The 24,841-nt window shown below is 40.8% G+C and overlaps 1 protein-coding gene across 1 annotated transcript; it reads left to right on the top strand.

Moving 5' to 3' along the window:
* Positions 1-747: 747 nt before the first annotated feature.
* On the top strand, positions 748-24,841 carry LOC142193882 (keratin, type II cytoskeletal 80-like). Its single transcript, XM_075262895.1, has 9 exons — positions 748-1,118; positions 5,873-6,081; positions 9,981-10,041; positions 13,247-13,342; positions 14,619-14,783; positions 14,961-15,086; positions 22,441-22,661; positions 24,262-24,302; positions 24,611-24,841. Exons 1-9 carry the CDS (start codon positions 843-845, stop codon positions 24,682-24,684), a joined length of 1,269 nt encoding a protein of 422 aa, XP_075118996.1. The 5' UTR covers positions 748-842; the 3' UTR covers positions 24,685-24,841.

The raw sequence follows: 24,841 nt of genomic DNA, 5'->3' as shown, positions 1-24,841 counted from the left end.
TTTTTTTTTAAATGTAGATTGTGAGCCCCATATAGGGATCACAATGTACTTTTTTTTGTTGTTTTGTTTTCATTTAAGTATCTTTGTAGAATGGGAGGAAATCCACGCACACACCGGGAGAACATACAAACTCCTTGTAGATGTTGCTCCTGGTGGGATTCAAACCCAGGACTCAAGTGCTGCAAAGCTACAGTGCTAACCACTGAGCCACCGTGTTGCCTCCTGTCAGACTTATTTGTATCCCTTGTATGCGAACAATGTACGTTATTATTGAGTGACCTCAAACAGAGATTTTGAAAATCATAAGGCAAATTGTACACCTTTTTTTTTATTACACATTGAATAGCCCGTGCAAGTCATTTGGTGGCCCCTTTACGCTCATACGTAGGCTGCAGTATGACACAACTAAATCCTTGACTTTAGCTCCACTTCTGAATATGTCTTGAGTGCTTGTGAAATAGTTGTGTGTACTTGTCTCAGCGTGCAGAAGTATAGAGAGAGATTGTTCTATACCTTGTAAGAAAGATCATTTAGGGTATGGTATGTAGTGCACATTACTGTGTATATAAAGCTTATGAAGAGCGTATCCATATGTAAAGCATGCGTGTATTCCTATAGATCCAGTACATGTGAGGGATATTTGTGTGTATCACATTAGCATACCGAATGGCTGACACCCCGCTGTCGTTTTCAGCCGGCTGGTAATTGCAGCCTCTCCCTGTGTCAGGCACACCCAGGTTGTGTTCTCCCGCTCTGGAATCACAGCTTCGCACAGATTTCTGACAACAAAAAAAGATTTTGTTACCGGCGTCCACAGCAAGTATACTGACTGACTGTTCTAAATGGCGGACTTCTCTCACACCTCTAGCTATGACTTGCCTCTGTGGCGTCCGGATTCAGTAAATACTGAACGTAAACTGTTTCTTAGTCCTCGTTCATCAGAAACCTACACAACAAAGTCCTGCACGACAAGTGTATCCTACACTCAAAGCGTTGAAGAGACCGTCCAAGAGACCATCCAAACTAAAGTCAAAGTGACCTCTGACCCTCTACCTTTGCCCAAATTGGATGATGGAGAGGAAAAGCTTAACAAAGACCTGGCCTGCTTCAAAGACAAGGTGAGTGCAGAGGGAAGGGCAGACGGTGATGGGAGTCTACGTTGCTACACGCTGTAAATATCAATGGGTTAAATACAAAGAGGAAGTGTGAGTGCGCTCTACGCATTTGGTTTACGTTGCAATGCTAAGGGCATGTGCACATGGTACAAGTTGGAAAAATCCAACATCTATTTTCAGGACTGTGTGTAGTTATAGCCACTTTTATTGGCAAATCTGTGCGGCCACCACCGCGGTTAGGCTTTATTGTCCACTATTTGCATAGTAGGCCGTTCACATTTTTTCATGGACGACATACATATCCATTCATTTCAATGTATTTTTTCAAGGACTATGGGCCGGTGAAAAAAAAAAAAAAGCATGTTTGGTTGTTTTTTCACCAATATGGATGCATCATATCAACCCAAGTCTATGGGTCCATGAAAAAAGCAAATGGCATCCATGTGTAATTTTTTTACGGACCAGAGATATTGAAAAGTACAGGAGAAGTTTTAAAAAAAAAGCTGAAAAATGGATCAACCACCAAAGCTCACGTCCATATATAAGCAGGGTGGAGAGCTGTCCATTATAACCATGGACATTAGAAATGCGATCAGTGCAGACATGTGAATATGGCCTTAAAGCACTGTTTATGCGCTGAAAGAGCAAGAATTGGAATGATGCTACGGAGTGGAATTCAGTTACGGTTTTCCATTGGAATCCATTGAGGGCAGTGAGGGGCACATAGTGGGCATTTTTCTGGCTAACAGTAGCAGGAAAAATGAGTCACAAACAGCAGAAAAAACTTATATAAACATCCAATCCCAGCGCTGTAGGGAAAAACTGTGATGCATGGCTGCGACTGTCTACGGGAGGCCTTAGGCTAAGGCCCCATGTTGCTCCCCCATCACACCTGTGCCCCCTTTTCAGAAAGCAGCGAGGGTAATGTTAAAACAGCAATTGCAACAATTTTTGTCCCAAGTGTCATTTCGAAATTCGCAGACCCCCGGATTGCAACATAATACTGGTGTAGATGGGTAACAAATCTGTCCCTTTGAGGCAGATATATGACATTGCCTAAATGAAAAATGGTCTCTGTTTCTCTTAGCAACCAATCACAGCGCAGCGATCATTTCTTATAGTGGGCTTGAAAAAGGAAAGCTCGGTTGTGATTGGTTGCTACGGGCAAGAACACAGTTTTTCCTTTAGACAGTTGTAATATTGTATCCATATCTCACTTTCTACATATGTTGGTGTTTTGTCTTCACTATTTCATTGATGGATGTTGCTTTGCTCACTAGGTCATAGCCAGTATTGCATCTAACCAGAGGTTGTCTAGAAGAGACTAAAGACCACGCATATTCAGTAACTGTCAGCTAAACAGCAATTCCTCCTGAATCCCCCATAACACATGCATGCTCAGTTCAATCGAGCAAGCATATGTTTTAAGTGTAGAGTAAACCATCGACAGACATCTATAGTCAGCGGCGTAATTAGGAATGGTTAGGTCCCAAGGTGAACATTTCACATGCCCCCCCCCCCGCCTGCACATTCCGCATTCCTGCACACACTATTATGCCACTTAGTGGCCCCTGCACACACTATTATGCCCCATAGAGGCCCCTGCACACAATATTATGCCCCATAGTGGCTCCTGCACACACTATGATGCCCTATAGTTGTCCCTGCACACAGTATTATGCCCCGTAGTGGCCCCTACACACACTATTATGCCACATAGTGGCCCCTGCACACACTACTATGCCCCATAGTGGCCCCTGCACACAGTATTATGTCCCTCAGTGGCCCCTGCATACAGTATTATGCCCCATAGTGGCCCCTGCAAACAGTATTATGTCCCTCAGTGGCCCCTGCACACAGTATTATGCCCCATAGTGGCTCCTGCACACAGTATTATGCCCCATAGTGGCCCCTGCACACAGTATTATGCCCCATAGTGGCTCCTGCACACAGTATTATGCCCCATAGTGGCCCCTGCAAACAGTATTATGCCCCATAGTGGCTCCTGCACACAGTATTATGCCCCATAGTGGCCCCTGCACACAGTATTATGCCCCATAGTGGCCCCTGCAAACAGTATTATGCCCCATAGTGGCTCCTGCACACAGTATTATGCCACATAGTGGCCCCTGGACAAACTATTATGCCTCATAGTGACCCCTGCACATAGTATTGTGGACCATTGTAGACCACCCATGAACAATTATTATACTCTGGGATTTTTTCAGACACCAGAGTATAATAATTGGAGACCAGACATCCCGTGAGCCAGGCCAGTGTCACAATGCATAATGATGCTGGCCTGGCCCACGTACCGCCTGGGATTTCACCAAAGAGGCCCGCAGACTGCCGGAGTGCAGGAGAGTTAAGTAACAGTGTTTTTTATGTTCCCTTACCTCCCCCAGCCCTCCGATCATTATACTCCGGGGTCTGAAAAGAACCTGGAGTATAATGATAACAGTATTTGTGTCAGAACGCAGCTCCAAACAGCTGATCCATGTCAGGGCTGGCTATTGGTCCCTACCAATCAGATACAGTATTTATGGCCTATCCTAATGCATAACTTAAATGGGCCCAAAGAAAATAACTATATTGATGGAGGTCTCCATTGCTCAGCCTTTTTTTTATTGTAGGCATTGTCCTGAACTATACAGGGGCATCCACTTAACAAAATGTATAGGTGAAGGGTGCCACTGTTTGTCTGTATATTAATGAATTTGGTGCTAAATAAAATATTTTGGAAAATGCTTAAAGATGTAAAATTTGTTCAGAACTGGCCTTAGGGGTGTTCCACCTGTCTCTACTAACTGGGGCACCTATGTCACTGAAGGCCTGGGCTTTACTATACAATTCACCAGCTTACACCTGTGTCTGTACAAAGATTAATGAGAAGTATGGAGTTACAATGGAGTCGATAGCAGGTAGCTTTGTATGTCTTAAGTACATGACATATATTCAATGATAGGCAAGCATTAGAAGACGTCACAAATCAAAAGATCACAAACCAAATGACAATAATAGTTGTATATAGTAAGTCAGCACAATGGTGATGCTACGTGAAGCAAAGAGTCTAAAACCTCCCACAGTTGCATGCTTGTTACAGTACAGCTACATACAGTAGATATCACAGCTCTCCACACCTATGCCTTCACTACATCACCAGGACATCAAGTGTACAGTGATGACTGCCAGCCACCAATATCGGGTTGATGGCAATATGGCCTCTCCCACTAGGCTCCACTGCAGCCGCCACTGTATTACTGTATTACATTGTACCCATCCTGCCCTCTCCAAACAACCACCCAGACACCCTCACCTGAAGCCTCCCATCAATGATAAAGGACACCTGGATACTCTGTTTCTAACTAGGAATCTCTTTACTGTAGATGTTGCAGATTCAGCAAATGGAACTCTAAACAACAGCTGAACATTAAGCCAAGCTCTGTAGGATTGCAGGCCCCAGCAGCATATAGTACACTTCCACAGTCATGGGGGATACACATCCTGCCACTATAGAACCAGTACTGTCATTTATGGTGCATCATGACATGGAACTCAATGATGTATGGGTAAGAGTCTTTCCTACTCCAAAAGCACCCGTCAAACTTCCAAGCTTGCCATGTCTACTCTAGAAGACCCTCAAGCTGATCTCCTTGCCTACAGGCCATTTCCCCTTAGGTACCCTGAGCAACGTCTGACGTCACTGCGTCATTTTGTTCCATTTCTAGGGAGTCCATGCACAATGCAGGCTCTAGAATGACTGACCCCATGATGACCAGTACTCATCCAATGTGATACCTTCTATGCAACACAAAACACAACCCAATGCCAACAGTTCACAATGCGCAACACAATAGTGCAACACTAAACCTTCCTTTACAAATCATCCACACTGACCCATACCAGTTCTGCACCGCCATTATCACTGCATGCACAGTCTGAACAGGGACTTTATTCTTTCCATGCCTATCTCCAGATCTGCCAGAATGACAACCACACACACACACACACACACACACACACACACACACACACACACACACACACACACACACGTATTAACTTAGATTTATGAAATGGTAGGTTTGAAAAAAGGGTTTCAAAGCCCCTTTAGATGCTCTAACTCCATGATGACTCTAAATGATGTCAAATACATTTCCAGATTCTCTTCTAGGTCTATATTAGGATGTTGAAATTATTCTATAGAACTATCAGTGGTCTTCTTTGTCTACAACAGTGATTCATAATAGGGGTGTCTTGGAAACTCAGGGGGCCGTAACACTCTGGTTGGGAAGACGACTACATGCCTTAATGCATTATCTGCTTCCTAAGGGCATTTTTTGTCTTTTGGCAAAAAATATTTGGTAGGGGTGGCCTGAGAATATTTTTTCTTCCAGGGGTGACCCAAGTCTAAATAGGTTGGGAAACACTAATCTACACAATGCAGACCTGGGATATATAAAGACTTTGTAATGCCAACACTTATTCTGCTAGCTACCTTGATTTATAGATTAACATAGACAATCTATAGCTGAATTTGACTTGATAAGAGCAGGACAGGAGGAGGCATCTATGGAATCCTAGAGAACTGTCTAGGAGAACAAGATGAATCAAGACATCAGCTGGTGGAATTTCTTGTATACATGTAATTTGAGGTACATCTCTGAGGACTCACATCTTAGGAGAATCACATGAATCTTTGGGAAGGCAACTACGAAATGAAAAGTCTAAAGATCCTTATTATTTGTGTCTCACAGATTCGATACCTGGAGAAACAGCGTGAAATTTTGGAGCAACGCTGGTCAATGTTGCAACAAGAAGAAAATTCTGAAAAAGACTTGGAACCCATTTACCTTTCGTACATAAGTAGCCTCCTTGGACAAGTCAATGGTGTGAACAAGAGAAATGAAGAGATTCAGAGGAGCACGCTGGAAATGGTGGATTCTGTCAATGACATAAAAGACAAGTTAGTTTGGGGTGGTGGGATCTGACATGTTCAATAACTTTGGTTTAGGAGATTCATGATAGACCAATGTTTGGACCACAAGTTAACAGGTCCTAGAATATTTAAGGGACAGGGCATTTCGTGTCAGCTTATCTTGAAGGTTTACTATTGGACATAGTCATACCATGGTGGGTGTTTCAGAAATATACATGTGTACTGTCTTGTTTTAATTGATTTGATCAGTATTGGATATTTCTGTGCCATCTTCTTCATTGTGTTGTCTTTGAACATCTTGTTTGTTAGGACAGGCGATAACTCCTATATAGTATTTCTGTGTTTTGGATGTGAGCCTGATAGCTATTTAGGAGTGAGTAAATGATGAATTAGCTTATAATTATACCTATTATGTGATTCAGAACATATTAGTTATATATATATAACTTAATGAATTGGTGAAACTCCAAGCTGCAATACCAAATTATTGGGAGGAACCTATAATCTAGAGTAAGTGAACCAACCCAGAATATGAGATCCAGAATATGTCTTGTGATTGCGTAGTACATACTATTGCTTATCCTTTACTATCCCATACAAAGCCACAGAAAATTCCACAAGATGGTTGCAAAAGATCATAAAATGGCAATATTTTTTTTTTCTTTTTGGTGGGGGGAGTAAAGTTTTTCCTCTCAAATTTCCTATGGTTCTACTAAACTGATTGTGGATAGGGCTTTATTGTGAATATTGGTTCAAAAGAATCATAGGGGGTTTGACTGTAATACAGGCCATAAAAAGAACCCCTTATTGTATGAAGCGGATTAATCTTATTTCATTGTATTTGGTTTTTTTACAACTTTCTTTTGTCTAGAATACCTGACAGCTTCTGCTATATCCACAGTAGAAGAAACGGGCTGGACATAGGCTTCCTCTTTGCTTTTCAGAGAGAATGCCCAGCATGGGCAGAAGATAAGATAATCCTTTAATAGTCCCACCATGGGGAAATTCAGTGTGTTACAGCAGCATAGATAATACAGTAATATATTACAAGAAAGAACACATACAAGCTCATAGCAGATAGAAAAGATACTAGGAGTCATAGCAACTGAAAAGGAAAAAAAAAGACTTCAGGATCATTTAGTTCTTTGTGCAGAGTGATCTCCGCTTAGCCTGATGTTGATTATACAGCCTGACCGTAGTTGGGAGGAAGGATCTTCGATAGCGCTCCTTCTCACACTAGGGGTGAAGCAGTCGGTCACTGACAGTACTGTCCAGTGCTATCACGGTCTCATACAGTTATTCTCCAGCATGGAGCTCACCACGGACAGTATCCTTCTGTCACCCACCACCTGTACTGGGTCCAGAGGGCTCACAGGACAGAGCTGGCCCTTATAACCAGCTTGTCAAGTCTATTTCTGTCCCTGTCTGGTATGCTACTCCCCCAACAGGCCACTCCAAAGAAGATGGCTGATACTACAACAGAGATGAGAAAGGCCCTAAGAAGTGGCCGCTGGACTCCAAAGGCCCTCAGCCTCAGAAGCATTTATCATGGTTAAAGGTAGCCATCCTGATACAGATTTCAGGTAGTGAGGATACAAGTTATTAGCTAAGGACTTCACAACTCTATTTTGCTCTGTTCTGAATGATCATTCTTATCTCTGTCCTTAATAAGGAGGACATCACCACAGAAGTGCTTACCTATTTGCTTTCACTTCACTGCACAGAATCCATATTACGATCTATACCTTTTACTGCTATAAATGCTGCTCCCCATTTTCAGCTTTCTGTCTAAAAAACAAAAGAAGAGCTAAGCTAATGTCCAGCCTAAATGATACCCCTGCTTCTTTCACTAAGGATATAGCAGAAGCTATACTGTATTCTACTGAGACTAACAGAGCCTCACTACAAAGACATGCAGAGACCTATACCATGTGCTGCTATTATAAGAGACATTATATTTCTGGAAACAGGTAACATTTTTTTAAAGAGGACCTTTCATCAGATCGGGCACGTGCAGTTTTATATACTGCTGGAAAGCTGACAGTGCGCTGAATTCAGCGCACTGTTGGCTTTCCCGATCTGTGCCCGGTGTAAAGCGCTATCGGTCCCGTTACCGTAGCTCTTTAGTGTCAGAAGGGTGTTTCTGACACTTAGCCAGGGACGCCCTTCTGCCCCGCAGCGCCTATCGCGCTGTACTGTGGAGCGGGCAGGAACGCCCCCTCCCTCTGCTCACACAGCTCATCCATAGACGAGTATTATCAGGAGAGGGAGTTCCTCCCCGCTCCACAGTACAGCGCGATAGGCACTGCTGGGCAGAAGGGCATCCCTGGCTAAGTGTCAGGAACGCCCTTCTGACTGTAAAGCGCTACGGTACCGGGACCGATAGCGCTTTACACCGGGCACAGATTGGGAAAGCTGATAGTGCGCTGAATTCAGCGCACCGTCAGCTTTCCAGCAGTATATAAAACTGCATGTGCCCGATCTGATGAAAGATCCTCTTTAACAACAATCCTTTACAAAGTTACTGTAAAATGCACATTCAGTTTATTTGTTGGATTTTTTATTGGTAGAACAACCCCTTTAAAGGGAATCATACACATTTAAAATTGCTTCTAAACTACCTATACCTATAGGAAAACCACTGGAGTTTCTGTAGGTACAGTACGATTGGCATGCTGAGATTTCCAACAACACAACATTTTTTGAAATCACAGCATTTCAGCTGTGTGTATTTTTCTAGAATGTGTGGATCAGATTTGCTAGAATCTCATCCACTTTGCAGGTACTGTTAAATGCTGCGTGGGGATTTGGCCTTAATCCATATGTGAATGAGTTGTTTGGTGCAGCCGGGGAGTGGCTCCATCTTCCAGAGCACCTGTTTTTATCTGTGGTTGATGCACATCGGGACCTGTCAAATGTTACATTAGATGACAGTATTGGGTGGAAACCGCAGGTAAAATGGATGCTCTGGCAGGCACATGCACGCCTTGTGTGCACTAAACAGCTCATTTACATGCAAATTAAATGTTTATTTTCTTGGTATCAAGATTGCAATTCGACATAAAGGTATGTTCCCTATGCCACAAATTTTTGATGCTGTAGGCTCCCTTAAAAATATAGACTAGAGTAGACTATGGGTCCGTGAGCATTAGGTCCGTGAAAAACAGTACGGACATGTGCATAAGGTATTACCGTTTTCCTAGCAGTAAAATACATTAGTTCCTGTTCATTAATTGGGGCACTAATTGTACTAGGGAATCAGCACCAACCTTCTTCAGGCCCTGGATGTGGATGTCAAAAGGCCGGTGGGTCTGGTTTTGCTTCTGAAAACCTAGTAAGACCCCTTCTTGTCATAAATGCTTCAATACACTATGATGGAGAGATTTATCATCACCATAAAAAACTTGCAATCCAAATGCTCAATGGTATTTTTACACTGACTCACAAGAGTCATGGGGGGGTATGCTGTGTCCCAACGGATTTACTCTCAATTATGTCAGTTTACCGAGAAAGGTCGCAACTTTTTAAGTTCATTCGTATAAAAATTTGGACATTTTACATTTATAAATTTCTCACCCCTTTTTATGAAAAGTAGGTGGTAAAGTGGCATTGGTCAGCCTGTACTATCTGTACGCCAGATTTATCCAGTATAACCCTTTAAAAAGACGCAAAATGGTAGCAATCTCACTCCAGTATGGAGATGGCATAGAAAGTAGCATAACATCTCAGGACAGAAATATTAGACTTATAGATGTACCAAATTTATCAAACATCTTCCGTAACTTTGCTGCAAATTATGCAAGAACAGAATCTAGTAAAACCGGAAATAAAAATGTCCTTTCTATTGTTGTACATAATATGTGCCCTACAGTGTTACTGGATAATCACTCCTTTGACTTTGTGTGTGTTCTGTCTTTGCCTCTTAGGTTTGAAGATTTGGTGCGTATACGTACTGACTTGGAATATGCCTTTGTGAATATGAAAAAGGTACAATAATAGTGTAATGTAACTATCGACAACACATATATGACATTTGTAAGTCAATTTATAAATTCATATGAGGGTCAAAAGATCCCACCTGCTGTATGGAAATGTGAGAATCTAAGCCCGGTTAGGTTATAGGATAATTTCAATTTCTACTGTATGATGGATTAAGTGAATATAAATGGACTGATATGTGTATAGCTGTATTGCAAAATGATCATTCACCAGCCATTTGTTTAATAGGTGTTCAATGACCAAATTATGGAAATATAATGTATATGGTCACCTTGTAGGAGTTTTCCCATCAAAGCAAGTCATCTCCTATCAGTAGGATAGGGAACAATTTCCATAGAGAATAGCCAAATTGGCTATCTCCGGCACTCTCAATGAAATGAATGGAGGGGTACATGACCTGCCCAACCACCACAGTACAGAAGTCCCCCATTCTACTGATCAGTGGGGGTTTGAATGGTCAAAGCTCATTAATCTGCAAGTTATCCTCTATCCTATGCAATTAGGTTATTTAATATAAATATGTTATAAAAAGTTCTAAATATGCCCTAATAATATAGCAGTAACTTTAGAACATTCTGAATATGGCTATAGAAGAGATAAGCAGCAATTTTTACTGTCTAGCCACCATTATAATTATTACTATTATTAGTATTAGTATTGTGATCATCTAGTAACATTGCCAACATTAGAGGCAGACCTGTTCTACCAGTTTACTGAACTGATGTGTCATTAATATCCTTTGTATAACTCGAATACATATAGATGATGACAGTGACGCTAGACATATTGGCATAATACTACAAAGAAGAAGCAACAAAGGATATTTTATTAGCCTAAATGTACAGGGGACTGTTACCAGACTTCTCAAGATTTACAATATGGATACGAAGGCTCCTTATAGGTTTATAACGAGCTATAGATATTTTCTTAAAATTGGTGCAGAAGAGTCTCATACTAGATACAACTATATGTATTATATATAGCAGCAAGGTTGGTGCATTCATTAGATATTGTCATCAAAATTTCTAAAACTTACAAATACATAAGAAATCTCATAAGGATACCATTTATTAAGTACTCTCTGTCCCGGGGGTTTCTCCTTTTGGACACTGCTAGTTGGTGTATGGAGTCATGTAGGTCGGACACGACATAAGAGCATCAGAAGTTTACGGGTGTTATAAAAGGTTAGAGGATACCAGTGTTGCCTTGAAACACAGAAGATACAGGTCTACATCAGATAAGACTGTTCTGGTTTCCTCCCATATTCCAAAAATACTTTAAGTGGCTTCTTAAGAAATGACCAAAGATTGCGTGTAGGCATAAGAAGGGGAACTTAGGTTGTAAAAACCACTTTGGATGGCCCTTATGTTAGTGAATGCATAGTCTGTCTGTGGAATATGTTGGCGCTATTCCAATAAATAAATGAATCAAAAATTTATGTTTGGTTCCTTGGCATGTCAAACTACATATCTGCAGCAGAATTCTTGAAAACATGAACATGAAAAATCTGTTATCAGATACAATGATTTCCATTATTTGTGAGGATCTTATACGAGTAGATATATATCGTAAGATTGGACATAACTCACATTATGTACTAATAGTAAGTAAACTGCGTACTGACAACCAAAGACACATCCCGATGTATTTATTGGTTTCATTGTCTCGACAGATTTTGTGGCTAATAAATGTTCTGTTTTGGTGTAGAAATAAATGACAAGTAGAAATGAGAATATGTTCAGTGAGTTATGGGCACAACGATACATTACTCATAGAAAACACATAAGGTGTCATTGTAGCTGAATGATGTGACAAGTATTATTTGTATTATTCCTGCCATGTTCTAAAATCACGAATGTGACCCCAACTGTGAAAATAAATGAGAGGATAGACAAAGAATTGCCTGACATGGCTGAATTTACTATTTTGTAGTAGCCAAAGCCAGGCAACCATTAGCCGCTACTGCAGGAGAAATATAGTAATACATGGCAATGGTGGCTACTTAGATGTTTGCCAGAGCTGCTCTCGGAAAGCAGGTCTTCATTCATTCTGTCTCAGAGAAGAAGGGTCTTAGCGATGGACTTGCCTATATCCATACAGATAACTTTGCTCTCCATTTAGAGTTGTGAAATTAATTCTGAAGTTTGAGTTTTCCATCTGTTATCTACTCTGTAGTAAGGGAATTGCTAGTTGTGTAATTCCCCAGTGCTGCTGCTGGAACAATGGAAGAAGGGAAAGATAGACAGTGAGCCCTAAATTCAACCCAGCCTCTATCCCTACCTAATTGCCACAAGTCCACAACTGTCTTAATGACAGGAGCAACTGGTCAGCAATCCCTTTTCTAATTAAGTGTACATAGAACAAGATAAGATAAACAACACAGAAGCAAAGTTAAAGGGCATAAACAGTCGAGCAATGTAGTACAGAATTGAAATCTGAGAGAGTAGTCAAAGGTAAGCAGAGGTCAGAATACAATAAAAGCAGAAAGAGGAGCTTAGTAGGGAAAAAGTCACAGGGCAGAGTCTCAATAGCCAGCAACCATGTGTGAGGAGATGACCTGTGTATAGGAAATTCAGAATCTGCTCCAACTGGATTGGTAGACAGACTGTCAATCACACAGGCAAGGCTAAGATTAACTATCAAAGGAGCAAAGGGAAACAAGGTGCAGGAGATGGGTGGAATATTCAATTCAATTACAGAGAAGAGGTAATTGAGCAGTGTTCAGACAGCGCAACAAGAACCCTAAGTAAGGAATCAAACTGAACATGCCTCCTGCGCTGCAGCGTGCGAGCTGAGGGTGGTGCAGAGAACCGAAAAGATAGAGACATTATATCTGTACAGTAAAACCTAATCTAGCACAGGGAACCCTGAAAGATGAGCCGGTATCCACAGTATCCTAAACCCTGAGCCTGAACCCTGAGAACCCTAAAATCTGAGCATGTACTCTTGGAACTTTGAATACTGGACTGTGTTTGTCTCCTGCACCTGGTATCTTATCCTTTTCCCTGTAACTTGTAACCTGGCTAGGGAAGGGCGGCGCATCATGTACCCTGAAACCTGTGGCTTTATGCGGAGACTTGATGGCACACAATATCATTTTGAGCTTGTGAATTTCCTTTTGGTGTATAAATGAATGATTATGTTTATAGTACAGTCATATTAATACAGATATATCACCTTCTTTTATGTATAGGATGTGGACACGTGTAGCTTAGACCGCAGTGAACTGGAAGCAAAACTTCAGGAGTTAAAAGGGACTATTGAGCTTATGAAGGCAGTCTATGAACTCGTGAGTTATTGTGCTCCTTTCTGTTAATGGTATTGACTGTTTTCATATGTATAAGGGTGCATGAAGGATGAACGAACGAACGAATGAATGAATGAACGAACGAACAGATCAAACTTAATTTTAAACATTTTTCAAGACTGCTCCCAATAAACTACAGTATGCTTAAAGGGCTTGTCACATCAAATCAAAGTTTTATTTTATTTATTTATTTATTTAAAGTCCTGCTTATTCTGGGCTTAGGAGTCCAGTGGGCGGTCCTTCTCAGTGACAGACAACCTTTCCAGTGCAACTTGTCAACATCAAAATGAAGTGAATGAACAAAATAGAGATCTAAATCCCATCAATATTTGGTGTGACCATCCTTCAGAGGAGTAGCCCTGGAGGTGATGGCCCTCACTCTGATCTCACCATTATCCAGTCTGTCTTGGATTACATGAAGAGACAGAAGGATTGGAACAAGTCTACACACTGTAAGCCGATGGCTGGTCAGGTAATGGAGGGGGTGTACATCTCACCAGACTACTCAGGTGGGTGAGATGAGAAAACTCCAGGAATGTTTGTTCTCAGCAGACAACTTTCCTCTGCTGAGCATTTTGGTAAATGCTCAGTACTGGGCTGGATTTTTAGGAATGACAAGTAGGTTGGTAGTGGGACCTGTCATTCCACCCCCCTCCAGTCCACACTTTGGGGATGTTCCAGCAGCGACTCAGCTGCAGAGAGTCTCCTCGTCAAGGAGGCTTAAGAAGCCAGCTCCAGCAGCAACACTTTGGCAGAGCTTGGCTGGAGAGCTGACAGAGAGGTCATATTTTTGGAGCTGTGTCCTGAATGACTCAACTGGCTTTGGATTTCTGTTATTCTAGGTGAGGTAACCTATTCTATGTTTAGTTAGAGCCTAGCCGGGCAGGTATTTATTTTTGTATTGTTTCCTTTTGTTGCTGCACTGCCTTTTTGAGTGAAAATAAACTCTACTTTTGTTTGGACTAAAGAAACTGGACTTGTGTGTCTATGCCACCCCACCTAGCAACCCCAGACCCTGACAACACACAAAGAAGAACCTACCAAAAACTGTTTCCTGGAAGAATGGATGGTCCCACCAAATATTCATGTGATTTTTAGTTTGTTCACTTTGGATTTTGTTAATTGATAAAAATAGACTATTAACACTTATGGAAGTAATCTGACTTTGTAGAATTGTTTCTACACCTGCCTAAAACTTGTGCTCAGCTTCCCCTACTATACAGCATGCTGACTGAAACTGCTTGACTTACTTTCAAAGGAACTAAAAGAGGTGATGGAAGAGTCTCAGGATATATCAGTGCTTCTAAATATGTCACCTGTCTGTCCATTAAACCTGGAGAGTATGGTGCAGGAGATAAAGGAGCGCTATGAGAGCATTGCAGCTCGGAGTCGGGAGGAGGCTCAGGCGCTCTCGAGGAGTAAGGTACTTATTACATGCTCGCCTTATACAATATAGAACTGTTTAAGGTGCACCGTCTTCTCTCCTTCTTGTTATAATACATGTCAGTGTATTTTGATCATTTTGATAAAATACAACTGTTCATCATCAAGACATATATTGTTTTATCTTAATCGGTTCTCATGTCTTGCCCATTTTTAGTTACAGCAAGGAGTACAGCAAGCCGGACGTTATGAGGCCGAACTGGAGAACAACCGCAGTCAAATTACACAGCTCAACAGCAAAATCCAGAAGCTGAGGTCAGAGGTCCTAAGTGTCAAGAACCAGGTAAATTCTTCATGCAGTAAGACATGTGGACAGCAAGAATGTGAGGTCTTTAAAAGAGCCAAATACTCATGCACAGTAATAATAACACTAGAAAATACAGAGATCAAGCAACACTTTATAGAAAACGTCTAAACTTGGTTGTTACAGTTTATGGATCTTTTTTGATAACTACGGTTTATGTAAAAATCCGGCAAGCCAAACTTACAGGATGTACTGTATGATAGCAAGAATAAGCACACAGTAGCAGTATGACTACAGAATGTGACTACACAATTGTAACACACATATGAGACTCTCATAAGTATACATTGGAGGTGAAGGCACAAAGAAATGGGATAATTACAACTAAGACAACAAAACTGTAAAGTTACTTCATATTCAGAAACACTGGAGCACTAAAACTATTAGTCACAAGGGTATAACAATATTAATTCCCATTGCATTGCACTTTGTACTTCTTTAGCTATAGGACTATTCCAGTAATATTCTGCAGCTCTGGTGAGTCCACTAGCCATCCTGTAGGAGGCGTACTACTTGTGCCAAGGCGCTCAAGACACACGTTGCAAAATAACTGTTTGCAGTTCCCTATGACCTTGTAGGTCAGGCGCAGGCTGACCCATAAGATAACAGACTTAGTAAGGAATAAGCTCCCCCATACACACACATACATGGCACGGTACACAGAGGTGTAACATGAAGCTCCTGGGTCCCAGTGCAAAATCTAGACCTGTCTTGTTTATAGTATTGGTCTCCTCAGTTGGGAAGAGACACATAATGGGCCTACTAAGGTTACTGGACTCCCATAAATTATACCCCTGACAATACACTCACTGCAATACATACAGATAAGCAGCATGTAGCATATTAGCTAACCTTATAATAAACCATGCAGCTTATGTACATGGACACAGGCTCGCTGAGATGACAGAGGCCTCCAGAAGTCTCTAGTCTGCCATTGCACGAGCACATACCCTAGTCCAAGGCCAAAGCCTCACAGTAGGTTCCTGAAAGGGTTCCTAGGATAGAAACAGTGACAAAGACCAGGCAGTAGGGTACTATTGAAAAACCAAAGTGTAGGTCATTATTAAGTAGTCATCAACTCCCCCTCCACAGGGAACTATAACTCCCAGTATGCCTGGCCAGATGCAGACATTCAGGACCTGTTAGGAAAAGAGCTTAGTATGAAGAAACATAACAACTACTTGCTGTAGAGCTTAAAGGGATTTTCCAAGCTTTTGATGTCAACAGCTAAGTTATCTATAGCAGAGCAGAGTATGTCCAAGACCCCAGCACCCCCACCGATTAGCTATTCTCAGCAGTCATCTGTGAATGAATCACATAAGAGGTGCAGTACCAGGAACAGTCACTACACAGTGGAAGGAGACATCCACTGTGTTGTCCTGGTGCCCATTGCTCCCCATGTCAGCTGATTGTTGGTTTTCTGGGTTTGGACACCCATGATTGATGATTGTCTATGGTAATGATGTGTCCTCAATATAAAAAAGCTTGGAGAACGACTTAAAGCTACCAACATTCCCTACTGATTGGTCCAATATCTGGAGTCATAATAGGTATAGAGGTACATGAGCCCTACTATACCTCCATTTTATTGTTAAACTCTAATACCAAAAATATGGCAGTATGTTGGACCAGATGCTCAGATAACACAGAGCTGGTCTCTACAAGAAGACATGCTTATCTCTAAAATTCGGACTAACTAAGCATCATTCAACTATGCTCAAAGGCCAAGTAGTTCTATAGTATGGATTTGTAGGATCTCCATGTCATTCAGCCACTTTCACATTTACATGAGGCTTTAAAGCCCCCATAAGAAAAAAGTTGCCAAACCTACCTGTATCGGTAGGACTGACCAACTCTCTTATGTATATGGGGGTGTCCTGACTCACCTTTGACAACTGAGTTTTAGGAAGGAAGGATCAGATTATGGATGATCCTTGGTTCCTCCACCAATATGCCGCTACCATAGGTATGTGCCAGGAGTGTCGTCTCTCTATGGACAACACATGCACTGTCCGCCAAGTGTGCAAGTCTATGGAGCAGTTGGTAGGAATAGCTACTCCACCGACAACTAATGAAGGTGAATGGTCACCTTTAACATCAGATGCAATCCAGTTATCTGATGTATAAAATACTATTTCCTTGCAGGACTTAAACTGTTAAAGTCTAATCTCTAGGTTATAATACAGGCTGTAACTCAGGATTTCAAGATAAGAAGTTATCTATCTCTCTTTGAAGATCTTCCGAAGCTTCATATGAAGAGTCTGTGAAACCAGTTTACACTGTAGGTCAACAAAAGAGCCTGCATAAACATGGTGTATACCTGCAGAATAGTTCTAGATCTCTGCCCTCGGCAATAAATACCTGTTATACTATAGCAACAATTGTATATGCTTCAAAAAACTTACTCAATAGACTCAAAAACCTGATCCAAACATTTTAAGAAAGAAAAAAAATCTTTATTGAAATCCATTTGAACCCAAATTTAAGTAAAGTTCCCTTTGTTGCAAGAACTTTTAATATGTACTTATTGAAACAAATTCCTAAGTGTTCTGTTGTTTAATCTGTATATTACATATAAGACTGCAGATCATTCATATGCGTAAACTATATATCAGTATCAGAAGGATCAGATCTTGAAAAGACATAGAATAGACCACCAATGTGTGATCGGCAGAGCGATGGTATTTTTCTATGGGTATGCAGCTCATCTCCATGAACCTAACCAAAGGTAAGTTCACACGGGGTATTTTGGACCGGAACCTGAGGCAGAGGCCGCCTCAGGCTCTGATCCAAAATATGGGTAGCTGAGCTGCCACTGCACTGCACCGGCATCCAGTCGCGAACTCCGCTTCGGATTAGGTACAATGAATGGACTTAGCCGGGAGTGTCTTCAGGCCGAATCGCGAGGCGTATCGGCCTGAAGAATGAGCATCTTGCTTCTTTTCCCGGGAGCCGGTTTGTTCCGGCTCCCGGAAAAAAAGACCTGACCGGCTCCCATTGATTTCAATGGGAGCCGTCTTTTTGGTCAGGATTTTGAGGAGAATACGGCCTCAAAATCCTGACCAAAAAACTCTGTGTGAACTTACCCTCATGGTCAAGATAATATACTGTACATTGAAGGGGTTGGATACAACGATTCTTCCATTTTGTTGATCATGAGGTTTGGAGGACAGTATCATATTCACCTGTGTACTGTAGATTTTAGGAATATCGGAGGTCACCAATGTGGCGATATTAAAGAACAATCCTTTTATACACATCATGGAACTCAGAGATGACTTTTTACAGGGATTGGTAACTTCATGTCATTCCTTGACCGATCATTGTGAATTACTATCTTCAAAGTATACTGCAGCCAAGGAGTCAGCCATAGTGCCCCTTCATACATCGTACATTACAAGCCATGACACCTTCAAATTGGTACAGTGTTAAATCAAAAATTGACAACCATTATGCCACCAAATAGTGTTAGCCACACATTCCACCATACAGTATAGTGAAAATTCCAATGCTGCTATAACAATCACTAATATATCCCCCCAAACATGATGGCAGCTATGGTGACTCTAAAAGAATACTAGCTACAACTGTCAATTTAGCGTCAGGTGCAGATTTCTTATACAATTCCTTTTTGGCTATTATTATTTTATCACTATAAGGGCTTGTTCACACGGAGTAAACGCAGCACGCAATGTGCCGCGTTTACGGGACGTTTGCGCCGCAATTTTGACGGTGCATGTTTGCGGTCGCGTTAACGCACGTTTATGCGGCGCTAACGCGACTGCAAACATGCACCGTCAAAATCGCGGCGCAAAAGTCCCATAAACGCGGCACATTGCGTGCCGCGTTTAACTCCGTGTGAACGAGCCCTAAATATTGTCAGGGTCTGGGGTTGCTAGGTGGGTTTATTTTCACTCAAAAAGGTAGTGCAGCAACAAAAATGAAACAATATAAAAATAAATACCTGCCCGGCTAGGCTCTAACTAAACATAGAATAGGTTACCTCACCTAGAATAACAGAAAACCAAAAACCCAGTAGAATCATTCAGGACACGGCTCCAAAACTATGACCTCTCTTTCACTCTCCAGCCAAACTCTGCCAAAGTGTTGCTGCTGGAGCAACTTCTTAAGCCTCCTTGACGAGGAGACTTTCTGCAGCTGAGTCTCTGCCGGAAGATCCCCAAAGTGTGGACTGGAGGGGGGGTGGAATGACAGGTCCTACTACCAATCCTACCTGTCATTCCTAAAAATCCAGCCCAGTACTGAGCATTTACCAGAATGCTCAGCAGACGAAAGTTGTCTGCTGAGAACAAACATTCCTGGAGTTTTCTCATCTCCCACCTGTGTAGTCTGGATGAGATGTACACCCCCTCCATTACCTGACCAGCCATCGGCTTACAATATGTATTTACTATAAATAGATATACAGTATATATAGGATATATACAATATATCTACCCTACCCCACCCACATTCTTATGCTATTCCATTAATACCCCCAAAAGAAAAGGACAAAGGATACATAGGGAGGGTTCACATCTGCGCCCAGTCTCCGGTTTAGCCATTCCATCTGGTTTCCGTCTTCTGCCCTGCGAAACTGGACAGTGGACGGAAACCTGGCAGTCAGTTTTCCAACCCATTCACTTGAATGGGTTTGTAAAGGTGACCGCCCGTGTGCATCTTCTGGTCTCCGCAAGGAAACTGTTTTTTTTTTTAACTGGACACAAAGTCCTGCGTGTCCGACTTTGTGTCTGGCTAAAAAAAAACGGTTCATGTGCGGACAGGCAGAGAGCTTCATATGGATGTGCAGCTTCATAATATACCCCTATTTCATGTAAAAATGTCAGCTATTCTTAGTGTATTGTTAGGACCAGCATATACTTATTTCTCTAAAGATCTTTGTTTGAGACAAGCGGTATAACAAGATGAACGGATAACAAAAGATCTGAAGCTAACCTGACATTATTAGGCTTGGGTTTGCCTATAAAGCTGCATCAAAAATTGCATTATTATGGGAATGACCTGTGAAATGTGTACACACTGCAAATACGGAACCATTCAGTTACTCGACTATATAAACATTGAGTAAAAGAAAGTGCCAACATTAGGATGTTTCCTGCTGTGTTCATGGAAACCACTTATACAGTAACAAGAAAGGTGGAAACAAAGCTATTTATTATTATTATATTATTATCCTTATTATATTATTGCTATTATTATTTTAACAAAATAATAACAAAAAAAGGTATAAACAAAAAAAACCCCAATAATCTCTAGTCCAATAATATAGAACTGTCAGTACCAAATACTGTCGATATATATATTGTACCGATACTGCTGTGACTACAGTTATATAGGATATTACAGGTATATTATACCGATACTGCTGTCACTACAGTTATATAGGATATTACAGGTATATTATACAGATACTGTTGTCACTACAATTAGGTAATGGGGTTCATTGTTATACTGTACCAATATGGTTGTTACTACAATTACATAGTGGTGGTTATTGTTACACTATAGCAGGAATTATTGCCATACTGTACCAATACTATTGTAACTACAATTAGATAATGGGGTTATTGTTACACTATAATGATAAGACTGTCACTACAATGAGAGAGTTGTGAATACTTTTGTACCCTACCAATCCTGTTGTCACTACAATTAGATGGGAATTATTATGACACCATACTGATCTGTACAAATAATGTCCAATTAATTTAATCCTTTATCCATCAGAGAGTCCCTTCATTATGAATTTTATCTCAATTTGTAGCCTTTTGAAAGTTGGAGGGGGGAAGGGTAGGGAGCACATAACATATTGTTATATAGCTGGACAAGCACTGCATATTCCCATTATTTGATCTTAGTAAAGGGTAGGTAGTTGTGACAATCTTTCACTACCTCTTTATTTATCATCGGGTGTGTACATTGTTTGATAGGGCAATTAAAATTAAGAAACATATCTAGTAGTAAATATAGTACCGGGATTATTTAGTATGGGAACTGGAACAAGAGGTAGAGTCATTTCCAATGAATAAATTCTACCAGATTTATAGAGATTTCCAGATTTATCCCATTCAAGTGAATGACTATAAGCCTTTGTGGGCAGAGCCCCCTATCCTACTGTACTAGTTGGTCACTGTTAGTACTGTAGTTGTGTTGTGTATTTTGTGTATTGCAGGTGTATTGCAGGTAAACCTTCAAATGTACAGCACCATGGAAATAATACAATAATGTACAGCACCATGGAATTAACATGATAATGTACAGCACCATGGAATTAATACAATAATGTACAGCAACATGGAATTAACATAATCATGTACAGCACTATGGAACTAATATAATGTACAGCAGCATGGAATTAATATAATCATATACGGCACTAGGGAACTAATATAATGTACAGCAGCATGGAATTAATATAATAATGTACAGCATTATGGAATTAATATAATCATGCACAGCACCATGGAACTAATATAATAATGTACAGCACCATGGAATTAATATAATAATGTGCATCACCATGGAATTAATATAATAATGTACAGCACCATGGAATTAATATAATAATGTACAGCACCATGGAATTAATATAATAATGTACAGCACCATGGAATTAATATAATCATATACAGCACCATGGAATTAATATAATAATGTACAGCACCATGGAATTATTGGTACTCTATGAATAAATAGTACTAATCTGCAGTAACCCAGCACAGTCACTACACAGTTAATACAAAAAAACACACAATCTTGCACCGAGCTGATCCGTACAAAATGGTCTGTAGCTAGCTGATAGGTCAAATATGGCTGCAGTTATAACAGTTTACTCCGTAGGGAAAAACAGTACTCAAAAAGGAAAAAAACAACCTGAATGATCACAGAGGATCAAAAAACCGCGCTAACCTGTGATAGCATTAAAACACTTTATTGGCACACTATATAAAATATATATTTTATATAGTGTGCCAATAAAGTGTTTTAATGCTATCACAGGTTAGCGTGGTTTTTTGATCCTCTGTGATCATTCAGGTTGTTTTTTCCTTTTACTACACAGTTAATGGAGCTGTCTAATTCCATTTCGGTCCACCGTGTAGTAAGAGCCCTGGACGCTGTAAATCTAATCAGTGGAGTTGACTGCCCCCCATCCATCTGATATTGATGCCCTATCCTAAGGATATGGAAACCCCAGTAGACCCCTTTAATATTAGCATGTGATTCTATTTGTGTGTAAGTAATATGACGAGTTCTGCTTTCATGATGATTTTACTCCATGCATGCCTTAACACTTGAAAGATTGCCATTTCAGTCCGTACAATTGGAGCAACAAGTATCTCTGGCCAAGACAAACAGTAATACCTCTGTCCAAGACGCCAATGCAAAGCTAGTGGAAGTACAAGAAGCCCTGCAAAAAACAAAACAGAAGGTCGCCCAGCAGATACGAGAGTACCAGGAGCTGATGACCATCAAACTGGCCCTGGATATTGAGATTGCTACGTATAAAAAACTGCTGGAAGGAGAAGAGAGCAGGTGAGGTTCTCAAAGTTACCATTTTACAATGACCCATAAAGTTACAGGGGATATCCACATGATATTAATATGCTGCTCATTTTTTTCACCCAAAAAATTTATAACGAAATTCATAGCATGATTGCTGCAGGTTTCTTGCAGATTTTTACCCTGTATTTTACATTTAAAGCCCACATTTATGTACAGATTTTGCTGCATATTATTCCTGCAGTGAGTGGATGAGATTTGTTAAACTGCTCTGTATATGGCTCATGTGGATACATACTTAAAGAGAGTCTGTCACCAAACCCCAACATATCAACCCAGCCCTGCAGATAGATAGATTAGGGTCACCTCAATCAAACAGTGTTTGTGAATCGGTTCCTCCTGTCGAGATATCATCATTTTTACAATATACAAATTAATTCTTTGGAGAATGTGGAGGGCATTACCAGTAACCTCTTTGGAACTACAACAACACCCTGAAGGAGCTTATTTGCATATTGAGAAAAAGGTGATATGTCTGCAATGGAGGCACCAGCTGAACCCCTGGGATGAAACGCGCTCACACTGCTCCTGACTTCAATACCTTGGCTATCTTTGGCACTGTAATTGAAGTGATTCAAGCACAGTTACTATTCTTACTTTAGCCCCCAGCGTTTCTGAGTAATTAGTGAACTTAGTTTTAGAACTCCATATGCTAATTAGACTCTCTGCTGGCTAGAACACAAAGTCAGGGACCGCCCACCTGACAGTAGAGAGCCATATTAGCATATTGGGTGTTGAAAATAAAAGCACTGATTGCTCAGGAATGGTGGGGGCTACAAAAAAATTCCAAGTGAAGGTAGTAAAAGGTCATTTTGAAAGCTAAAAATGATTACAATTAACATTAATCCTATATCCAAGATTGTGTTGAATGTTCTTTGTCGTTTGTTCTTCATTTCCAGGTTATCGTATTCCTTAGGATAGATTATCAATATCAGATCAGTGTGGGTGCCAGCTGCCCAAATATTCCCTCTAGATGCAGGCAGCAAAACTGTGTGTGGTGTGTATAGTGATCAGGCAACTACCGCTCAGCTCCTGTTCCCTAGTTGTAACAGTGGGCTTATTCACATTCAGGGGTATAGGTATAGGGGGTGCAGGGGTAGCAATCCCTACCAGACCCTGGAGTCTCAAGAGGCTCAAATGACTCCCTAATATGTAAAAAAGATACTCGTATTATAAATATCACATGCTAAATGGAGCCCAATTATACATTTTGCGTTGGGGCCTACAAAACATTGTCCAAAACTCTGATGTGTGAATAAGGCCTTGCAATTGGAGAAAAAACCAAATAGTCATCTACAAGTAACTCTCAAGACATACTCCTACCATTACTGAACAGTATCTTGTGCTAGTTTTGGCCTTGTCCGGTTATCCTTTAAGACACACAGTCGGGATAGCTGTAAGTCTGCGGTGCCTCATCTTTTGCCTTTTACCAGAAGACCCCTATAGAAACATATGCTACTATGCTGACTACATGATTACATGGTGCAATTTATAGAGGGATTATATATAACTAATCTGACTGTATACATCACATGGATATTCTAAGTTACTATAATAAATTCTATTTCTGCAGGTTACAGACACCTCCTGTTGTGAATATTCACTGTGAAACTGGTAAGGACACAAAACTAACTTCATGTTGGTTAATATTGGCTTATGGGACACATAATGGGATTTGGAGAGTATACAGCAGTACTACATGCCCTCTATATTATTGCTTATTATGAGAATTTATATCTACTATACAGCTAATGTACACACATGTGACCCAGTCTTAAACCCTGGGGGGTGGATCATGTCGTAACTTTTTAGAATACTCAGGTTTCTCCACATTGCTTGTGTTTCTGTCTGCCTTGCTTTTCTTCTCTAATACAATGTATACAGCAGCACCAGTAAAGTATATGTCTCTCTTTCCTCTACAGAAGTGAGAAGGCCTTCTCGGTCTCGGACAAGCAGTAGCTCATGGAGTGTAAAGAGCAATATGTCAGATTACTGAGTGGCATCTGGATTATACAAACCATCTCATCCCACTGCCATCTCCTACTCTTCCTGCCACACCACAGCTAGATATCAGGCTAGCACTAGCGATTAATGCCGTACTGGTAATACTTTTAGGGGGAGTTCACACTACTGTTATTAATGTCCGTTGCTGT

This window comes from Leptodactylus fuscus, chromosome 2, assembly GCF_031893055.1.
Source record: "Leptodactylus fuscus isolate aLepFus1 chromosome 2, aLepFus1.hap2, whole genome shotgun sequence".
NCBI classification, from domain to species: domain Eukaryota; kingdom Metazoa; phylum Chordata; class Amphibia; order Anura; family Leptodactylidae; genus Leptodactylus; species Leptodactylus fuscus.
The sequence above is the reverse complement of the archived record's forward strand: the minus strand, read 5'-3'. Positions and strand labels throughout refer to the sequence as shown.